The sequence below is a fragment of the Rutidosis leptorrhynchoides genome, chromosome 3, assembly GCF_046630445.1.
Source record: "Rutidosis leptorrhynchoides isolate AG116_Rl617_1_P2 chromosome 3, CSIRO_AGI_Rlap_v1, whole genome shotgun sequence".
Lineage (NCBI taxonomy): Eukaryota > Viridiplantae > Streptophyta > Magnoliopsida > Asterales > Asteraceae > Rutidosis > Rutidosis leptorrhynchoides.
Window position 1 is genome coordinate 511,612,739 of NC_092335.1, and position 21,742 is coordinate 511,634,480.

General features: G+C 32.1%; 3 protein-coding genes across 3 annotated transcripts; 2 read left to right on the top strand and 1 right to left on the bottom strand.

Annotated features, from left to right (window-relative positions):
* The first annotated feature begins 4,098 nt into the window (after nt 1-4,098).
* Nucleotides 4,099-6,934, top strand: LOC139901854 (cold-responsive protein kinase 1-like). Its single transcript, XM_071884526.1, has 7 exons — nt 4,099-4,145; nt 4,450-4,614; nt 4,948-5,078; nt 5,207-5,420; nt 5,562-5,793; nt 6,313-6,463; nt 6,557-6,934. The coding sequence occupies exons 1-7, from the start codon at nt 4,112-4,114 to the stop codon at nt 6,932-6,934; spliced, it is 1,305 nt and encodes a 434-aa protein (XP_071740627.1). The 5' UTR covers nt 4,099-4,111.
* A 1,068-nt stretch (nt 6,935-8,002) lies between these two features.
* On the top strand, nt 8,003-10,187 carry LOC139898286 (nifU-like protein 3, chloroplastic). Its single transcript, XM_071881017.1, has 4 exons — nt 8,003-8,228; nt 8,323-8,431; nt 9,125-9,423; nt 9,760-10,187. Exons 1-4 carry the CDS (start codon nt 8,100-8,102, stop codon nt 9,949-9,951), a joined length of 729 nt encoding a protein of 242 aa, XP_071737118.1. The 5' UTR covers nt 8,003-8,099; the 3' UTR covers nt 9,952-10,187.
* Nucleotides 10,188-10,980: 793 nt separating this feature from the next.
* Nucleotides 10,981-16,704, bottom strand: LOC139898287 (lysine--tRNA ligase, cytoplasmic-like). The gene is made up of 17 exons (XM_071881019.1): nt 16,543-16,704; nt 16,381-16,456; nt 15,939-16,007; nt 14,860-15,025; nt 14,691-14,784; nt 14,342-14,427; nt 14,126-14,244; nt 13,987-14,049; nt 13,653-13,778; nt 13,296-13,578; nt 12,950-13,046; nt 12,300-12,456; nt 11,856-11,999; nt 11,700-11,768; nt 11,441-11,584; nt 11,275-11,326; nt 10,981-11,188 (listed from the first exon to the last, which is right to left on the bottom strand). The coding sequence occupies exons 1-17, from the start codon at nt 16,617-16,619 to the stop codon at nt 11,166-11,168; spliced, it is 1,845 nt and encodes a 614-aa protein (XP_071737120.1). The 5' UTR covers nt 16,620-16,704; the 3' UTR covers nt 10,981-11,165.
* Between the last annotated feature and the right edge of the window lie 5,038 nt (nt 16,705-21,742).

The window sequence follows — 21,742 nt, forward strand, 5'->3', positions numbered from 1 at the left end:
AATCTCTAATTCCCAGCAGCTTTCGCCAACTAATACTTACCCCAGCCTGAATCGGAGCATCCCAAAAATTTTCCATTACAGGGGCGGAACGTGTGGACCCATTTAACCCAAAAAGAATTCTTTCTCGTAAGAAGACCCCAAACACGAGTTGACATCAAAGCAACATTACAATCTTTAAGCCTTTTGATGCCTAACCCACCTTCATCTTTTGGCAAGCACAATTTTGACCACTTAACCTTTCCTTTCCCTGCCTTCAAATCCCCTCGTAACCAAAGGGATCCCCTTGTCAAGGCCTCTATTTCTTTAATAATAGCCGTAGGTAAACTAAAAATCGACTGCCAATAAATTTGCATAGAAGTGAGCACATAAATAACAAGTTGCACCCTCCCTACAAACGAGAAGAACTTATTTTTCCAGTCATTAATCTTATTCCTAACTCTATCAACAAGGACTTTACAATCACGATGTAGCATATACGAAGAAATAAGAGGGACCCCCAAGTATTTAAATGGAAGATGACCCTCCTCAAACGGAAGAATATTCAAAATATCAACCTTAGTAGCGTGCCACACATTTGCAAAAAAAGCGGTGCTCTTCGGGAGACTCGAAATCAACCCTGAAGCAATCTTAAATTCCTCCAAAGCAGCAGCTATCACACTAACTGAGAACATTAGCATAACAGAGCAAGAAAAATCGTCCACAAAACAAATATTAGTAATACCCAACACATCACATTTCGGATGAAAACAGAACTCGTCAGCTTCACGAACTCTACGGCTAATCATCAAGGGTAAACTTTCCATAACCAAGGTGAATAAGTAGGGAGAAAGTGGGTCACCTTGTCGGAGACCTCTTTTACCCTTAAAATAACCATGCAGCTCTCCGTTAACACATATAGAAAAAGAAGTGATTTTCACACAAACCATAATCGAATCGATCATAATTCTAGGAAAACCATACCGAACCAAAATAAATTTCAAAAACTTCCAATCTTTAGTGTCATACGCCTTCTGAATATCCACCTTAAAAGCACACCTCGGGGACCCACGATCAATGTGGTAATTCCTCATCAATTCTTAAGTAAGAAGAATATAATCTGATATTCGTCTTCCTGGAATAAAAGCAGACTGATTCTCATTCACCACGTCATCCAGGCAAGACTTAATACGGTTTGTGAGAATCTTACTTTTTTACCTTATATAAAAAGTAAAACACGATATAGGTCTATAATCAGTTACCTTCCGTGGACTAGCCACCTTCGGAATCAATAAAATAATCGTATGATTTAATTATGAGAAAAGCTTTCCATTCTCGAAGAACTCCTTGATGACAGAACTCACCTTAGTTCCAACAACATCCCAAGAAGCTTTAAAAATTTCCAACGTAACCTATCCGGACCTGGTGACTTATTAAGCCCAGAATCGAACACAACCTCCTTAATCTCCGAATCAGTCGCTCTAACCATATGAACAACTTTTTTAGCCGAAATCTTTCTTGTAAAAAGGTCATATGGCCTCTCTATAAGACCAGCCGAGTGTGCAGACCCAATAAGCGTTTCATATTGTTTAACGAAAACAGCCGCCACCCCATTACCTTCGACAAGCTGGCCAGCCTCATTCTCGATAACCTAGCTAGATTCGATTTCTATGGTTTCTGCCTTTAACATAACTATGGAAATATCGAGAATTACAATCTACCGCATGAAGCCAATCAACTTTTGACTTTTGTTTCAAAAATAGCTCCTCCTGAAGAGCAGCCTCATTAAACTCCTTTTAGGCTCGACATTGGTTTTCATGAAGACTAACTGAATTAGGATCCCTATCCAGGTTCATTTGCGCTACAGCTACATCAAGAGCAGCACGCAAACTATCAACTCTCTCGTGCAAATTTCCTTTGTGCCAAGCAAGCTTTCGAAGAGCTTTCTTTAACGAACAAAGTTTTTTAACGCCATGAAACATAGAGCAACCATACACTTCCATCATCCATCCATCACAAATTGTACCCTTAAACTGATCCATAGACACCGCAAAATTACAAAATTTGAAAGGCTTATGTTTACGAGCACTTTATGCAGGAATTTTAAGCAAAGCCGGACTATGGTCAGAAATACGATACGGTTGAAACAACGCATATTTACATACGTTAGTAATTACCAACTCAAACAACACTAGTCCAATTTTGAGTTAATTACACCTGCAATCAACAAACGGGTGCAGATAATAAACGAGCAAGAGATAAAGAACAAAACGATAAAATAATTTTATGTGGCTATAACTCCTCTTCAATTGACGATGCTATGCTTCCCACGTTAAAATCAAATACAAGGTAGAGTAAAGCTATCCCTAAAAAAGTTAATATTTTATTTGGTGAGTAGCAATGGATCGACTTCCTACTGGACTTATAGAGGCACTGAAATGAAATTCATGATCTTGGATATCCACATTGCACTTGTAGTGTTGAAGACTTAAATCATAGGAGTATATTGTTTTCTTCTGTCCTTGCAAAAGAGAGATGGAGAAAGACTAGTATGTGAATTGGTGTTGATATTGTTAACTTGGCAATACTGGTTTGATTAATGGATAGCTACAACAAATATCAAGAATCGAGTGTTTGTAGTTGTGGCGACTTCAGTATGGATTATGTGGAGATTTCGTAGTGAAGTAATCTTTATGGAGAATCGTTTGAGGAAAGATGATATTTTTGATACTGTTAGAAAATTTTCATAATCATGATTATCTGGTAGATTTAAAGATCAATTAATTGTTAATATATATAACGGTCTAACACCGCCGGTTACCGTAGACTTTGAGTATTTTTGTAATTTCAACAGCTAGTTTGGAATAACTGGCTTGTTAAGTAATCATAATACGCTTTCCTCTTTTGCTTCTAGTTTCTTGCCAGAAGTTTAGTAAAATTTGTTGTTAAAAAAAAAAAAATCATATTCAGTCTCTAGAAGTCCATGTGTACAAATCAGAATGTGTACGAATCAGAGATTTTCTTTTAATAATTTTGCGAGATGTTCTACCGAAATAACAATATTTGGTTTTAAAGTTTAAATATCTTTCAAACATCTTTCCAAATATTTACAAGCTAAATTAAATGAGTCGATATCTGATATCTCAAACTACACTAAACATAAATTACTTTACAAAGTACTAGATCGCTAAATAACTTGCTGAAAGTTTATCAAAAGTGTGCCTTGATCAACCTCGTGGTATTCTTCTTTATAAGACTAGCAACCTGTTAAAGTAAAAAAACAAAATAATAGAAAGCAACTTAAAATTTAAATACATAAGAAACGATGAAAATATAAATACATATTGTAAAAATTTTGGTCATCACCCTACAAGTACCAAAATGAACATAGAAACGGGTATAAAACGAGCAACAAATGGTAGCTGTTGAATGGGCTTTTTTTAGCAATTTTGGGCTGGCAATTATAGGTAATGCGTTGGAGTTCACACGTTAGAAGTTGTCAAGAAATATTGTCAGTATATAAGGGTTATGGGAACCTCCTTTTTATCGCAAATTGATTTTAATATATACAGTAGATGATGTTGGGTCTAAACTCTAAAGTGATCCTAACAATATGGTCCAATTCAGATGAGATTGGGCTCTCAGCCCTTTAATTGATTTTTTGGGCCTCTTAAATGCTACTAATAAGATTTATGTTGTCCAGGAATAAGAAGTTTATTTTTATTTATTTTATTTATTTATTTTTATCTTTCTTTAAACAGTTTAAACGCAATGAAATCATTACGGCGACTTGAGTCAATATTTTTACGTCAACTAACTCGCCGGAGATCCTTTATTACAAATACAAATTTGAAATAAAAGACAAACAATTTAGACACTAATTAACCGAATTACAGCAAATCATTCTTTATTCTTTCATAAACCATTTTTATAATATGCCGACTTCACAACAAGACAACTTTATTTGTTTATTAGTAATTCTTTTACTGTTACATAGAATTTATAACCCACTTAGATATATCAGATTCTGTACTATGTTTAATTTCTCAAAAATATTTGAACCCAGTGACGTTTTGTGTGGTTGAAGAATTCTGAATGATACTTTGATATTTTAAATAAACATAAATATTAATTTATGTTAATGATAATGATGAGACGTGTACTTGAAGGTAATTATTTTGATGTTATGTTTTTGAATTTTTTTTTTTTTTATAGTTACTAATTCATGTGTGAGTATGTAAAGTTTTGTTATGCTGCATCACTAAATTTCATTCCATTAATTCATTATAAATGCATATTCTTTACTATTATTATATAATGATGATGAATTTGTTGTATATAATGGTAAAATTATTATATTTTCTATATATTTATTCTATAATTTTGTTTAATGAAAATGACATTATTGTTTGGACCTAATTATGTTTATGTTTTTGTAATGTTAATGAAAATATTCTGGTTTTGTAAATGCAGAAAAAGAGCAATCTTCATCATCATCATCATCATCATCATCCTTGTTCTTCTTTCTGGGAGGATTGATTGTAATTCTAATATTGCTGATTCTTGTATTCATCTTTCTGAAGTTTATCAGACCTGCACAATTGAAGAAGTTGAGAAAGCTTAAAAGCAGCTGCAAAGGTTTATTACTTATTGTATATATACACTTTAAAAGTGGCAAATTTGACTTGTTTAGTTATGCATATGTCAATTTGGGTTATGTGTATCCTTAAACGGGTCAAAAAAAAATTCACTGTATTTTTTAATGCATAAAACCTCCTACATCACTACGTTGAAAAGTTATGATTTTTATTGATAAAAGTAAAGTTTATTTGGTTTCGGGCGACCCAATCGATTTTGACATGTTACCCGACTTACTTGGGTCACCTATATTCTATGTTAGTTCATGATAGGTAATGGGTTTTTGATTAATATTATTATCGACAACGCCAAATTGATCATTTTGTATTACAGATGCAAAAGATTATTTGAGTGGGAATCTTCATACGATTAGCTATTTTAGTTTCCAAGCACTAAAGAAGGCGACTAAGAATTTTCACGAGTCTTATCTTCTTGGTAAAGGTGGATTTGGGCCGGTCTACTTGGTATGTATCCAAATCCAAAACATCTCTTTTAAAGCTAACAGTTTTTGTCCATTGACCCATTTATAAGTAAATGGGTCGATATGGTCACCTGTAATGGAGATACATGACTTTAATTGGTAAATTAATAGGGTAAATTAGACGATGGACAACTTGTTGCTGTAAAGAAATTGGCGCTTGACAAATCACAACAAGGCGAAGCAGAATTTCTTGCAGAAGTTAAAATGATTACAAGCATACAACACAAAAATCTTGTTCGACTTCTTGGTTGTTGCTCTGAAGGGCCTCAAAGGCTGCTTGTGTATGAATATATGAAGAACAGGAGTTTAGACATCATCATCTATGGTTTGTTCCTAATTTTTGTTTTAATATTCTATGAAAGAAATAATGTTTTGAAAACAAATGGGTCAAAATTGCCACCTCCACCGTTTACCCTTATGAGGAATGTATCATCATTTTTCTTTAATATTTTTGTTTTGTGAACAGGGAAAAGTGATCACTATCTGAATTGGAACACTCGGTTTCAAATAATATTGGGGATCGCTCGAGGTTTGCAGTATCTACACGAGGATTCACATATTCGGATTGTTCATAGAGATATCAAAGCGAGTAACATTCTTCTTGATGACAAATTTCAACCAAGAATTGGAGATTTCGGGTTGGCCCGATTCTTCCCCGAGGACCAAGCTTATCTTAGCACGACATTTGCCGGAACACTGTAAGGGTTCTTTTCGCTAAAGATATGTAGAGGTGGCAACATTAGTAACACGACGACTATCTATTACTCTTTCCGTCCCAATTTAGTAGTCCAGTATACCTTTTTTCACAAATTAATAATACGCTTCCATACATAGATAAAAATAATGAGGTAAAATTCTTTATAAACCTTACTTTATGGTTGTAAACTAAAAATGTAGGTAAAAAGTAAGAGGTAAAACTGAAAAATGAACAAAAAATACATTGTGATAATGACACTTCTTAAAGTGTGTGCATTTTGTTAGTGGACTATAAATTAGGGACCAGAGGGAGTATAAATTTTTCTAAATGTGGACCAAACGTGTTCTGGGTCAAGTGATCCTATTCGTTTGACTCGTTAACAAAGTAAGTACCCACTTGACATATGACCCAATCTGCCCATTTTGCCACCTCTAAGCTCCCCTTACTCATGTTGGGTGATTAATACAAATATACATAGTTTATGACACCATCATAAAATGTAATGTTTTTTGTTTTATAGTGGTTATACGGCTCCTGAATACGCAATTAGAGGAGAATTATCCGAAAAGGCTGACATATATAGTTTCGGAGTTCTTGTTCTTGAAATCATTAGTTGCAGGAAAAATACTGATCTTAATTTACCAACAGAAATGCAATATCTTCCAGAATATGTAAGTCATCTAACTATCAACAATTCAACGTCTTAATGCAACATTTCTTTTTTTTAAGATTCTGAGTTCATTCGTATCAACATGATATAATAGGCGTGGAAGTTATACGAGAGGTCAAAGATGATTGATCTTGTAGATCCAAGAATGCAAAATGCAGGTTTTATAGAGAAAGATGTAATGCAAACAATTCATGTGGCTTTATTATGTCTTCAAGCTCAACCAAACACAAGACCACCCATGTCTGAAGTTGTAGCAATGTTGACTTGGAAGGTCGAAATGGTCAAATCACCATCGAAACCGACTTTTTTAGATCGAAGAAACCGTTGGAGAAATGAAAAAACTTCTTGGGAAACAATCTCTGCTGATTTTCCTTCTAATCTTGAAGGCGATTCACCTTCTTTAACTCCACCTCCAAATTCAAGAGAGTTTTATGCCAGCCAAAGCTTTTCAGGATCAATGAAGAAAGTTTAGCATGATTTTTTTTTTTTTTTTGGTGTTTGGGGGGGGGGGGGGGGGGGGGGGGGGCGGGGGGGCGGTGGTGGTTTATGCATTATTCATATGTTTGTAGGAGAATGTGTACCTTTTTGTAAATATATAGTCATCTTATACTGTAATAATGTCATGAATAAGGAGAAAAGAGTGAACTCTGTACCAAGATTATTTGAATACTTTTCATGTCAATAAAAACTATGCTACCTATTATATATACCATTTCATGATGTTTGTAACAAATAATTTCAGATTTTAATGGTACTAAAAGTTTAAAAAACAAGGTTGAAAAAGACGCGAGACGGGGGTCGAGACGGACGTTGACTTTTAAATATATAAATATATAATTACATATATTTTAAAGCCAAAAAACTTTCGTTGACCATTTTGTACCTATAATCGCTATCACCGCAAATATTGTACAAAAAAGTAACACTAAACTACGTAAATTTTGATCGATTTGACCGACTTTTGACTGGCATTGACCCGACCTTTAACGCCTTTGACCCGACTTTTGACCATTGACCAACTTATTAAACGTCGAGACGGGCTAGTCATCAAAACGCCGCAACTACCATCGCAACGGACGTCGTTTGCAACATGCTGAAAAGTATGTTAACTATGTTAAGTTGCAAAAGTCATTTCTATCAAATCGGGGAATGACTGTCTTTTCCTTTATTGTCATTCTCATTATTTTTTGAGTGACTTCATCATATAATATTGGTTTCAACAGAGACCACAGGAATATCCTATTCCTATGTATTGTACTTTGTGCATAAACATGCGTACATAACGCTCAATTGTAACAACCTATTAAAAGAAAATATACAAATGTGATTACTTTTACTAGTTAAGTAAACAAATTAGCACTTTTCACCATTGTTTAACTTAATATAAATAGTTCTCACATAACCATATTTCTTTTTGGTAGGCTAAAAGGGTAATTTGGTAAATACAAGAGACATATCCTATCCAGGGGCATGAAAGATACAAAGCTAAAAACTTGAATTTCTGTCCATAGAATTTAAATCCTCCCAAAAATAAAACTTGATTTCTACATCCAATTAAAAGAACTCAATTTCTCTGTTAATCCATATTCATTCAAGATTAAATTCCATTTATTTATATAAAAAATAAAAAAATTGAAATGGGTGCAATTGCAACTCAAACAAGATTGTTAAATTCTACACCATCTTCATGCTCTAGTTCAGCATCAGTTTCTTGTTATTCATCTGATGATAAACCTTCTCCTTCACATATTTCTCTCTCTAAAAAGGTAATCATTTTGGCTCATTTTATTTTCTTTTGTATTTATGGGTTGAACTTTGGTGATGATTTATGTGGTTTGTTGATTGGTTATGTTTATGTAGAATTCAATTACAGATAAGAGATGGAATCGGAAATCATTTTTAAGGGGTGAATTTCATTTAAATCACTTTGTTAAATCAAATTCTATCCGGGCACTCAAAAAGCCTGCAGGTACACAGTTTTTACAACAACAACAACAACAACAATACCCAATCTCATACATGCGAGTTATGGGGAGGTGATATGTAGACAATCCTTCCTCTACCGTAGAGTAAGAGAGAAGTCATTTCTTTAACCATGAGTCGAGGCCCATAGGAAGAGAAAGTCATCCCCTCTCTACTCGAGGGCAGAGAGATTGCTTCCGTGGGGACCTCCGGCTAAAAAAAAAAAAAAAAAAAAGTTTAAATAAATAAAATGAAAAGAAAAAGACTCCATGGAAATGGTTTAATCAAATTTCCATGGGTTTTAAATGCTGCCTGAAAATCAATTTAGGCTCAAAGCGGCAGTCAAGACGCCACTATATCGACGCTTGTTGTTGCCTCAATAAATTGAGCCAAAAACCGTTTTTATTATTATTATTTATATTTATTATTTATTATTTATATATTTATATTATTTTTAATTTTTGCTGGTGTCTTTCGAAAGCAGTGTCTTTACCTTCATTTGAGGGTTCGGTTCCCATACCCCGCATTCGAGGTGTTGTGTAATGTTGTTGTTGATGTTATGAGTTTCAAGCTTTGAGTTCTCTTCCCGAGTCGAACTGACTATTTACGATGGAAATTCAACACCAACGGATTCTTTATTTTTTTCAACTAAAAATTCTTGATTTTTTATGACCTTTGTTTTTGTTGATATGAACTGAAGGCATTGTAATTTCACCAAGATGTGTTCTTCCATTAACCGAAGAGAATGTGGAGAAGGTGTTGGACGAGGTTCGGCCGGGACTTATGGCCGACGGGGGCAACGTTGCTCTGCATGAGATTGACGGTCTCGTTGTCGTTTTAAAACTTCAAGGAGCATGTGGGTCGTGTCCGAGTTCAACAATGACACTAAAAATGGGAATCGAAACTCGATTAAGAGATAAAATCCCTGAAATCATGGACGTCGAACAAATACTTGACACAGAAACTGGACTCGAGTTGAATGAAGAGAATGTTGAAAAGGTATAGGATACAATATTACATTACTGTTTGGATAAACTGATTCTACTTTCAATAGTTATAGCATAAAACACTAGTAATGACAGTCCTTAGGGTTGTCGTTAACGCACTTAGTGACTTACGGTACTTGTACTGTTAAGTAACCGTCAACATAAAAATTAATAACCAACTGCAATATACTAGTGTTTTAAGCGTGTTAACGACAACCCTAAGAGTTGTCGTTAGCAAAATCCTAAAAGTTATTATTCCATGTTCAAATTTGACATTTTGTAGGGACTGTGTTGACAAAAAAAATCAACCTTGAGTAAACAGAGGGTTAACATTTTATTGACACTGCAGATACTTGCAGAGATTAGACCATACTTGGTTGGAACAGGTGGTGGCATTCTTGAATTTGTTGAAATTAAGGACTACGCGGTTAAAGTCCGGCTAAGTGGGCCTGCAGCTGGGGTGATGACGGTTCGTGTTGCATTGACACAAAAACTAAGAGAAAAGATACCAGTTATTACAGCAGTTCAGTTGATAGAGTGATAACGACAATGTTAGAATGCCATTATTCGTTATATACATCGAACGAAGGAAATTTCTCCATCAAATCTTAATTTTTGAGATAATAATTCATCTTTTCATGTCTAATAAGTTGATTTGGACTTGTTTATAGGCAAACAGAAAAGGTTACTTCATCAAGGGTTCATATATACAAACTTAAATATTGAATTCATTTTGTCTAGACACAATAACTCACACTTGGTAGTTATCTATTTACTCTTATCTTTTATTAAGCCTTTATATTATAATCAATTTCAGTTATTTTCTATATTAAATTTATTCTTTGTTAGTACTATATTTCTCTTTTTATGTCACATTTTCAATCACAGCTCACATCCTAACCAACTTAGACCACTTGTTACCTTGAAAGTTTTTGACGGTAACGTGAAGTAAAAAATTCCACTTTTTAGTAGCGTCAAATTTAAAGGGTGTGTTACAATGGATTTCAAGTTAAAAACTAGGAAAAGTTTTAGATTTGTTAAAATATGATCAGAAGTTAGATGAAAAATAAAATAAATTAATAAAGAATAAATGACGTGGCAAGATTTCATTAGTACAAGAAATCTGACGCCACCTTTGTTGCCTGTTGGAAACAAAACTAACACCTCAAAATGTTAAATTTGACCCCATAACAGCATCAAATTTGGCCAACTCGAATTTTAACTCCCATTTAACGCTGCGTAGTTGGTAGACTTATCTCTTATGTCCAACCTCTAGAAAGTTAAGAGTTTGACAGATAATAACCAAATATCAGACCGTGTGTATTCCAGTCAGAGTTAATATTGTGTTACAGTACGTAAGTACGTAACAATATATCAAAATATAACTCGAACCTTTAGGAAGTTTCAACCTTCTTTTAAAGATTTCAACATTATCAATCTAAGATAACATGTAAAAAAACTGTGAGGGTAAGATATGCAAAAAGAAACTGTATTGAATAACCCTAAAAAGTATGATCTACATCGTCAACACGCATTTGAATAACCATTTGTGGCAAAGCGTTATAAAAGATGGTCAAAATAACGGTGTGAATTCTTTGTGCATAATATCTCAAATACATCTTGTAATATTGATGAAGAACATGAAGTAGTAACAATTAAACCTCTAACGCTAACACAAGTTTTAGACATGCATACCAATACCAACACGAATTCCTTCTGAACCAAAATTGCGGCTAAACTGAACGAATATGGAGCTCAAATCTTTAAGGCCTCTACAGCTGCAAATCATAAACTTCATTAATTCATCAAGTATAGGTAATCCAACTTGGTGTAAACAAAAATTGTTCTAGAAAAAAAATGTTACCTTTGACTGGTGGTTCATCTTGTGGTTTCATGGCTGGAAAAAGTAAAACTTCCTGTTTGCCCCAAAAGAATTAAGATCAGGGTCCACTTAAACATGTACTGACCCAAACCCAACCCACCCCACCCATATTGTCACCACCAAATAAAAAAAGGAAAAGCATGAATACCTTGATGTTCTGTGAATCTGTTAGCAACATTGTAAGCCTATCGATACCCAAACCCCAACCACCAGTTGGTGGTAAACCATATTCAAGTGCTGTACAGAACGTCTCATCCAAAGCCATTGCTTCATCATCCCCCGAATTTCGATCCTGTAATGTTTGGATCACATTAAGCAAAAGAAATAAATATAAAAGATGGGTTTAAATTATGGAGTTGAATCACTATTTAATAATGACTGACACACTACTTGAAGTTGTGTGGTACCTTTAATTGATCGGCAAATCGCTGGCGCTGTACTACTGGATCATTCAGTTCGGTGTATGCATTAGCAAGCTAAGATAACAAAATTGGAACAACAGTAAATTAATAATTCTAGAGAGAAAAAAAAAAAGGAGATACCAAAGTACTTAAGCTGCATACCTCATGCTTGTTAATGAACAATTCAAAGCGTTCAGTTAAGCCTGGTTTGGATCGATGCCATTTAGCCAGTGGGCTCATAATCTCGGGATGGTTAATTATAAAAGCAGGATTAACACATTGCTCCTCTAGAAAATGTCCCACAAGCTGCACACATAAACAAATATAAATATTAATAAAATAATTAAATTTCTATTAGCAACATATAATCATAAGTTTGCACCTTTACAATGATACTTTAGATGCATACACCCTCCTAAATCATTTTATAATGACAAATGGATCATTATTGTCAGTATATAAGTTCTCAATCATTATCTAACCTGCTAACAACAAATACATATTTTTGAAGTTTTTTTAATAAAAAATAGTAGAATCTGTAAAACTTAGGGGATATTGACATTATCATAACGTTTGTTCATATTGATCGAAGAGAAAAAACAGTACTTTGTCCAATAACCGCGCTGTCGTTTGAGGAGGAGGACATTTGATATCAAACTTTGTGCACGCATCAGCAAGATATTTATTCGCCTCATCACTCGCAAGGTCTTTGGGTATGCTAAGATTTGCTATCTGCTCCAACCCTTCAATCATTTCAATCCGTCTAAAAAGTATATGAATCAAGTTAGTATATATAAAATATATGTAATATATATATATATATATATATATATATATATATATATATATATATATATATATATATATATATATAAGTTACAATAAAAACATAAAAGCTGGATGTTAAAATTTCAACGCATCAATATACAGATGGCTCAAGTTGATTTTTCACTACAATAGTTCAACGAGATTAACTTTAAAAGATTTTTGACCGAACGAAAACAGGTTAAGTGGGTCAACCAGGTAAAATGTCTCAAGTCGACTGAAACGTATTCAGATGCAAACCTTCTTCGACGCTTGATTAGAATAAGTTCAATTTATAGTTATATCGATAAGGTTTTGCACCATATTACTAATTTGTAATAATCAAAACACACACAGATATGTTTGTGGGTCAGCACGACGACCCATTTTGCCACCCTCTGTAAGAATGTAGAAACCTGAAATTAGATTTACATGGTAGTATGCAAATTTACCTGAAAGGAGGAGTGAAGTCAATTTCAATAGGATCATTATCTAATCCATTGGCATGATATTTGATCTTGTAGCCACCCGTCAGCTCCTTCACCATACCTAGTTAATTTAGTGTTTGCATATTCAGTATATTGAATATTTAACTTGCAGGGGAACAAGTCAAAGTCACCCATAGTGTAGTTTAGTTATATTAACCCTCCTCCTTAATGATTTTATGCAATTTTTTTAGAGTAGGAAAAAAAAAAAAAAAAAAAAAAAAAAACTGAATGGTCAACCCAACTCCATATTCTATTTCTCCACCTCTACCATAAGTAATTACAAAAAAAAGGGCCAAATTAAAACACTTACCGCTGACCATTTGTTCAGTAAGCTCCATTATGTCATTATAATCCGCAAAGGCCATATAAAACTCACAAGTTGTGAACTCGGGATTGTGCGTCAAATCAATTCCCTCGTTCCTGAATTGTTTGCCAATTTCGTACACGCGCTCAAGGCCACCAACAACAAGCTCCTTCAGATAAAGTTCGGGCGCAATTCGCATAAACAGTCTCATGTTAAGATCATTGTGATGAGTCACAAATGGGCGTGCAGCTGCTCCACCAGCAATCATGTTCATCATGGGAGTTTCAACCTAAACAAAAATAATAATATTTTAATTCAATAATTACAGCATTAAATTATTAAAAACATGGTTATTAAGTTTACCTCCAAAAAATCCAGATTGTCAAGAAAACGTCTAATATAAGATACGATCTTTGCTCGGGTCTTGAATATATGTCTAACTTCTGAGTTCAACATCAGATCCAGATACCGCTGCCGGTATCGTGTTTCCTACCACAAAATATGTACCAATTTAGATTAAGAGCTGAAAGTGAAGCCATATAAGTGGCAAAACGGGTAATTTGGCAAACTGGGTCACAGAATAGCAACTTTCGACTGGTTTAAACAGATTAACCAATTTGACCCATTTACTTTTTGGCTAACTTTTAGTGATACTTTACCAGTTAGACAGAATACAGCAGTAGCTAATAGGAAATACCTGATCTTTTAAAGTATAGGCATCAGGATTCCTACCCGTTCCTGGAGTCCACACATCAATTTTCTGTATAATATGAATTCAAAACGATGTCAGTAAACAACAAAAACAACATTTAACAGGTATACAAAGCAAGAATCACCTTTGCAGCGGGATTTTCTGCAACGGCTGCACTTTTTTGCCTTGGCATCATATGAAGACAATGTGATAAGACCGTGAACGATTTGGGGAAGATGCTCAGCTCACCCCTTTTGCTTTTTCCTGTAACGAACAGGAATATATCAGTTATAACTAGAAAAGGTAATTTAGTTACTTATGATTAAAATAGAGAAGAGAAAGAAAGTTTAAAATTACACACCTGGGAACCCAACAATACCAACAATATCCCCACGTTTCACCCCAGAATGGAACTTAGAGAATTCAGCTTCATCCAGATCTGATATCCTGTAAACTCATAGTTATGTTAGTAAGTGTAAATTTTCTACAATTAACAACCCGTATATAATATTAAATAAAACTTTATAAACAAATTTACAACTTATCACTTAAACCCTAAGCTTTCAACATGTAAAATATAACATTTCTAAGTAATTGATATAAAAAAATCATTACCAGTAAAGTTACTCAATTTTCCCGGTTCAACTTCTAATATGACACCTATTCAAAAAAAGCGAACTAACTGAAATAAAAAACTGATTATCAGTTACCTTGCATCAGCCATAACTTGCACTTTTGCACCACAACCAGTCAAGTCATAAAAGTACAGCTTTGATGAAGATGACCTTTTGCTCATCAGTCGGCCTAAAAAAAGTGCAATTATCAAAAAAAATTAAAAATAAAATTAATGTTAGAGGTTGTGCACCAAATGCAACTCACCAGCTAGAGATACTTGCACATCCTCTAGATGGTCCCCACTATTTAAATTTCCATACTGCTCTACGTATTCGATAACAGACATTGAGATTTGAAATTTGTGTGGATACGGATTTAGCCCCGTTTCCTTCTGAGCAGCAAGTACTTTCAGCCGATTCTCAAAATATTGCTGCAAGCAAAATATAAGCGACCGTGATATATGATTTACTTTACAAACATGTCAATATTAGTACTGACAGTTCCATTTTAAACAGGTTAATTGTCCCTGTTTCACTGAAAATTAAAGAGAACTCGCATCCTGGGTAACCTTCTTAAGTTACTTGTGATGACTGTATGAGTAAAATCCATATGTGTGGACCTAAAGCCTAGAAGCCAAGTTTTTCTTCTTCGTTAAGCAGTCTTCGTAAAATAGTTAAAGTAGATATCCATGTAGTCAAATGTAAATAAACAATAAATGGACAATTCTTCAATCAAATAAAGATAAAGATTTATCTTTATTGTGCATAACAGCGTTGAGAGATAAATAATAATATTAAGGATCCAATTGTTGAGGTGTAGGCTTCGGAATAGCTCAGCTGATGAGCTAAGTAAAACCGGCCAGCAGATTACTTGGTGACCAAGTTAGGGAATGGCCAACCCTAATTGGTTTGGCCCGGTTTACGGTTTTATTTAGACTAGGGTTTATTTTAATCCTTGTCTATAGATAGTCTCTCAATTGTATGTACTTGGCAACACCTCCAAATTAATAATACTCTCTAGTTCCAAAGTGGATGTAGGTTTCACATCGAAACTGAACCACTATAATTCTTGTGTTGTGTTCTTTCTTTTCTGTGTTTTATTCGGCTATTGTATGTTACTCTAATCAAGTGCAGGTTAAAGCATAACATCTAATAAAAAAGTCGCCACAGCATTGAAAAACGGGAAGAGAAACATTAATTAAGTTGTATGGAGAACATATTGCTGAGACTATTTAAAGCTTTAAAAAAGACTCAAGTACCGAGTTACAAGCCAATGAGCTTAGGACAATATATGAACAGTATGTGAAAAGAGGTTTGATGTGTAAGATAAACATAAATATATACCGTTGGATCCATGTCTTCATCGTCTGCAGCAGCCTGCTTCTGGACAGCTGATTTTGGCATAGCAGCAGCCTGTAGATAAGAGATGAAGACTTAAAATCAAAAAACTTAAAATAGCGCGTCTAACTTTACAAGATAAAACTAATACTGTAGATCATAGAACAAAACAAGAGGATTGTGTGATGATGTAATCACATCAGTTGATAGATCACATTAAAATAGTATCAATACCACTTTCTCAATACATTACTTTATGAAAAAACATAATTCCTTCGTAGTTGATGATGTGAATCCCATCAGTTCATTATTATCCATGGAACTGATAACATAGCATTCACACAGATTGCACTGATCTTCATAACATCAGAAATATAAATATATGTATGCGTGTGTGATTGTATAGATACAAACATTATGAATTAAAAGGAAATTGAATTGAATTCACCTTCTTCTCCTTCTCTTCTTCCTTACGCCGTCTCTCTTCTTCCTTTTGCTTGTTCTTCAATTCCTTCTTACGAGCACTTCATATACAATTTTTATTAATCGTTAAACACTAGAAAATGACGTCACTAAAAAATTAGAAAGGCGTATAAAGAGAAGAAGTTACTTTTTGCTCAACGATTCTGCTTCTGCAGGTGCGGATGATGATTCTTCCATTGGAACGTTAGTCGCCTGATCCGCCATTAGTGGTGGTGTGTGAATGAATTAGGGTTTTGAAAAGGGGTAGAATGACGGCTGAAATGTGAGGTTTTAGTAGTACAGTATTTTCTGGATTAGATCCATTAACTCATTCGGGCGGGTTTGAAATATTCTTAGTTTTTTTAACTTTTATTTTTACATTTTTAGAGTTTTTTTCCAATCAATAGACCTAGCTATATTAAGGGTGCGTTTGATAAAACTGAATAATTTAGCGCTGAATGGTTCAGAATCTGAATGATTCAAAGCCTCTGAATAAAGTTTGTTTTGAATGAAAATAAACTGTTTGATAATCATTTAGAATGAACGATATAAACTGAGTAAAATTAACTTATGAAAGTGTAACATGAATAAAATATTCAATATACTTGTTAGTTAAGTGTTGAGAATAGGATTTGAGGAGAAAATTACAAAAAATTTAGGCTCTTAATGGTTAAAAGAGTGTTTCATATCTGAATGGTTTAGCACTGAATTCTGAACCATTATGCACCATATGTCATTCAGAGGTCAGAAACAAACGCACTGAATGCTGAATGATTCAGCATTCAGCACTGAATCATTTCATTAAAAGGCAAACAAATGCACCCTAAGTAGGGCTATATAAAGCAATTAAGACATGAATTAAAATATTGTACATTATGATAATTATTTATTGACTTTTGAAAACCACCTCGTCCACTAACTTGATATACAACTTATATGCTATTAAAAAAACTTTTAAGTATAGCCCTAAAAGATATGATTAGACACTTTTATTTAATTTTTTATTTTTTTTGTCTTAAACAACCGATCAAAATATATGTATCGTCGACTACGTAATGTTGCAACGTTAGAATTCCCAACCTCTTCGGCACTTGGTTCGGAAATAGAATGTTATTACGATATGCAACAATAGTTCGCGTTCTTCGCGTTCCGTTCACCGCACCGCACATTCATTGTTGGAACTCGTCATTTTTATAAAAATATTACTTTAAGACCCGCGATTAGCGAGATCATGAAAGAAAATTTGTAATAGTAAATTAATACATTTAAAGATTTATGTATTTTGTATTTAACTACGTGTTACACGGTGAATTTTGCGGTATATTTATAATCAAAAAATAATAAGTATAAAAAATAGACAACTTTCTTTTATTATTTCGGTTGAAAACGTAATCCCAAGAAAATGGAAAAATGTGTTCCCTGAGCAGAAATAAGGCAAAGGAAGTTTTCATACAACTTCGTGTTTGGCTTGATCCAAAGCATATATTGGATTGTTCTCCAAACAAAATGTTTCCTTATTTAGCTATGATGTATGCCTGTAAATAGGCACATCCCTAGTCGACATATACATACAATTCAATACACTACATTCACGTTTTTCTCTTCAGTTAAATTGAGATCATACTTGATCTTGTACCCTACTTTCGTGCAGCCTATACACTATCGAAAGTTCCATTGTAATCGTATTTGATATAGTGAGTTGTTGATCGTTGCCCGTGGTTTTTTACTTCCATTTAACTGGAGGTTTTCCACGTTAAATTGTTGTGTTTGTTTATACTCGTTTCTTGCTTATTTGACAATATGAGTCTTGTTCAATTACAACATGTGGTATCTAGAGCTTGGTTACGATGGTTACTAAGTTCGATATTGACAAGTTTGATGGCAAGATCAACTTTGAAATATAGAAGGTTCAAATGCAAGCTATACTAACCCATCAGGGGTTCAAGAAAGCTCTCAAGGGAATTGCACACAAACCGGCGACCATGTCGGATGCAGAGTGGGAAGAGTTAGACGAAAAAGCCTTTGCTACAATCCAATTATTCTTATCTCGAGAAATCCTTCTACAAGTAATCCATGAAAATACAGTGGCTAGCTTGTGGACCAAGCTAGAAACACTCTACATGACCAAGATGTGACGACCCGGAAATTTCCGACCAAATTTAAACTTTAATATTTATATGTTTCAGACACGATAAGCAAAATCTGTAATATTGAGTCTCAAAATTTATGAACTGCTTACGTGAAACCGTTTGACTTTCGACCAATTCCCGACGATTCACGAACAATTAATTGTAAATATACATATATATATTTATATATACAAATGTAAGGATATATAATAATTGAATATAATAAAATATAGTTGAATCATCAAAAGTAAATATGTAAACTAATTTACAAGATTAGAAAGTTATTATTAAAATAAATCTATGAATAAATATATATGATTTCTATAATAATTATTATCTTATGTTTATTAGAATATATTAAAGATATAAATAATATATGTTGAAATCTATTATAATATCTTAAGTAAATATAGATATAATACTTATATATTTAAGATAATTATCTTTTCATATACAAACACATATTATTTAATGTATTTATATTAAGATGTATAAATATTAAATATTTAACATATGATATCATATAATATATATTGTGTAATTATAATATATAATGTTAATATATATAAGGTGTAATTACAAGTTAGAAATATAAGTGTTATACTAAAAAATTTTATTACATTCAATATTATTATTAATATTAATACTAATATTATTATTTAAATCAGTATTAATTATATTATTATTTTCAATATATATTATATAGATATGAAAGTTAATACATGTAAGATGTTATAGTTACTAATATTATTATTATTATCATTATTAATATCATTATTATTATAATTAGTAGTAAAAATTTGAATTTAGGTTATTACTACGATTAATATTATTATTATTATTATCATTATCATTAGAAATCTTTATTATTATTATTATAGTTATCATTATTATTATAAATAATACAAACTATTATTATTATGAATAATATTAAATTTATCATTTTTATAGTTAATAACAATATTATTATTATTATTATTATTATTATTATTATTATTATTATTATTATTATTAATATTATTATTATTTTTATTTAGATATAATTATTAATTATTAATTATTGATTATTAATATTAATATTAATTTAATATAAAGGTAAATATAGTACGAAATCTGGTTCCATCTTTATCTGATTTATTTTATTTTATTTTTTGTTTGCTCTCGTTCTTTTTCCTATCTGCTCGTGAGCATTTGTCGACTCAATCATCAATACAAACAACAATCAATCGTTATCTTCCCTCTCTATATCAGTTACATCTATTTTTTTTCCAGAATCAAATTGATAATTTAATCAATATTTTTTTTCCTTCTCTTTCGATAACCTCTGTACATATCACTTTTGCTCATAAATCGAATTTGAATCCTACCTCAAAATCTAATAATGTAGAAGTGTTAGGAATCCTTTAGTGAAACTATTTGCAAAATATCAAGTTTTAATTCGTAATATCAAATACAAATTGTCGAGTCAAAGTTTTAGTTTTTAAAAAGTCAAACCTGTGTTCATCACGAAATTTGAAATCGTTTCGTTGTTTTTAGTTAAATTGATGATTAAGGAAGATTATATGAATGATTTGAAGGGTAGTTTGTGTTGAAATCTTTGTCCAAAACGATCGCAAAATGGTAATCAATTTTTTTCCCGTAGTTCTCGTCGAACAGCAGGTTACTCATTTATTTATTTATTTATTTATTTTATTCTTTTTGTTAACCAAGAAACCCACTTTGTAGTTCTCTGATTATTTAAAGGTCGTATGCAAATACTAATTTAAAGTTTAGGATTGGTTTTAAGTCATTTTGGTTTGAGTTGATGAAGAAGATGAGTGATATAAGAATACGGGTTAAAAAGATATAAGTTTTGTTTTAATTCAGAAAACGGGCACAGCCCAGATGGTTAGGAGTGTTAACGGGTACTCAAGAGGTCGCGGGTTCGAGTCCCTCCAGTGGCGTAATTTTTTTTAAAGCTTGCTACAAAGTTGTAATCCTTCAAATATCATTATTTATTATCAATAACTATTATTATTATTATTAATTATTATTATTGTTATTATGATTATTATTATTATTATTATTATCATTATTATTACTATTATTATTATTATCATTGTTATTATAAATTATTATTGTTATGGTTATTATTAGTATTATAATTATTATTAGTATTAGTATTACTATGATCATTGATTATGATTATGAATAAGTAAAAATAGTTATTAGTTAAGGTTATATACATGTACAGATTATAAATACAGATATGATTATAAAGATGATTATACTTATAATTGAATAATGATTTGAAATGAAATATTATTATTACTAACATCATTATATTATTATTATTATCATTATTATTATTAATGTTATTATTGATATTAAAGATTATGGATGATATTATGAACATGAGTACGATAAGTATGATATAAATAGAGATAAAATCATTAGTATTGACAATAAATAATATTATGAATACGTAAGAAATCTAAATAAATTTATGGATTATATAAGTATGTATAACACGTCTTTTATTATTGAAACCTATTTATAATTAATACAAAATTTATGATTTTTATCATTACTATAATTATATTAATTATTATCATTTTTACCACTATTAATATTATTTTGGTATTATTATAACTACTATTATTAATATACAAATGATATATATATATATATATATATATATATATATATATATATATATATATTAAAAATATATATTAAAAATATATTTTACACATATAACATAACAAAATATTTTATTATATAAAAGGAATACATGAAATATAAGTATATTATTAATATAAAAATAATATCATTAATAGGTTATATATATAAACTTATTCGATTACGATTATGTGTATTAATAAATATACAAATGATATAGGTTCGTGAATCTGAGGCCAACTCTGCATTGTTCAGTTCCGTCGTATGCATATTTTTACTGCAAAATATCGTATTGTGAGTTTCATTTGCTCCCTTTTTAAATGCTTTTGCAATATATATTTTTGGGACTGAGAATACATGCGCTGCTTTTATAAATGCTTTACGAAATAGACACAAGTGATCGAAACTACATTATATGGTTGAATTATCAAACCGAATATGCCCCTTTTTAGCTTGGTAGCCTAAGAATTGGTGTTTATGATAATTGCCACCAATTGACACGAATCCTAAAGATAGATCTATGGGCACTAACAAGCCCCAGTCAGAGAATTTGAACTG

Excerpts from the sequence above, each read along its gene's own strand:
- LOC139901854 (XM_071884526.1), top strand. The coding sequence starts at position 4,112 with ATGTTAATGATAATGATGAGACGTGTACTTGAAG. Across the intron at positions 4,146-4,449 it reads GATGAGACGTGTACTTGAAG|AAAAAGAGCAATCTTCATCA; the intron begins GTAATTATTTTG and ends TTGTAAATGCAG. Across the intron at positions 4,615-4,947 it reads GCTTAAAAGCAGCTGCAAAG|ATGCAAAAGATTATTTGAGT; the intron begins GTTTATTACTTA and ends TTTGTATTACAG.
- LOC139898286 (XM_071881017.1), top strand. The coding sequence starts at position 8,100 with ATGGGTGCAATTGCAACTCAAACAAGATTGTTAAATTCTACACCATCT. Across the intron at positions 8,229-8,322 it reads ATATTTCTCTCTCTAAAAAG|AATTCAATTACAGATAAGAG; the intron begins GTAATCATTTTG and ends ATGTTTATGTAG. Across the intron at positions 9,424-9,759 it reads ATGAAGAGAATGTTGAAAAG|ATACTTGCAGAGATTAGACC; the intron begins GTATAGGATACA and ends TTGACACTGCAG.
- LOC139898287 (XM_071881019.1), bottom strand. The coding sequence starts at position 16,619 with ATGGCGGATCAGGCGACTAACGTTCCAATGGAAGAATCATCATCCGCA. Across the intron at positions 16,008-16,380 it reads AAGAAGAGAAGGAGAAGAAG|GCTGCTGCTATGCCAAAATC; the intron begins GTGAATTCAATT and ends TCTTATCTACAG. Across the intron at positions 11,585-11,699 it reads GATTTGCCGATCAATTAAAG|GATCGAAATTCGGGGGATGA; the intron begins GTACCACACAAC and ends CAAACATTACAG.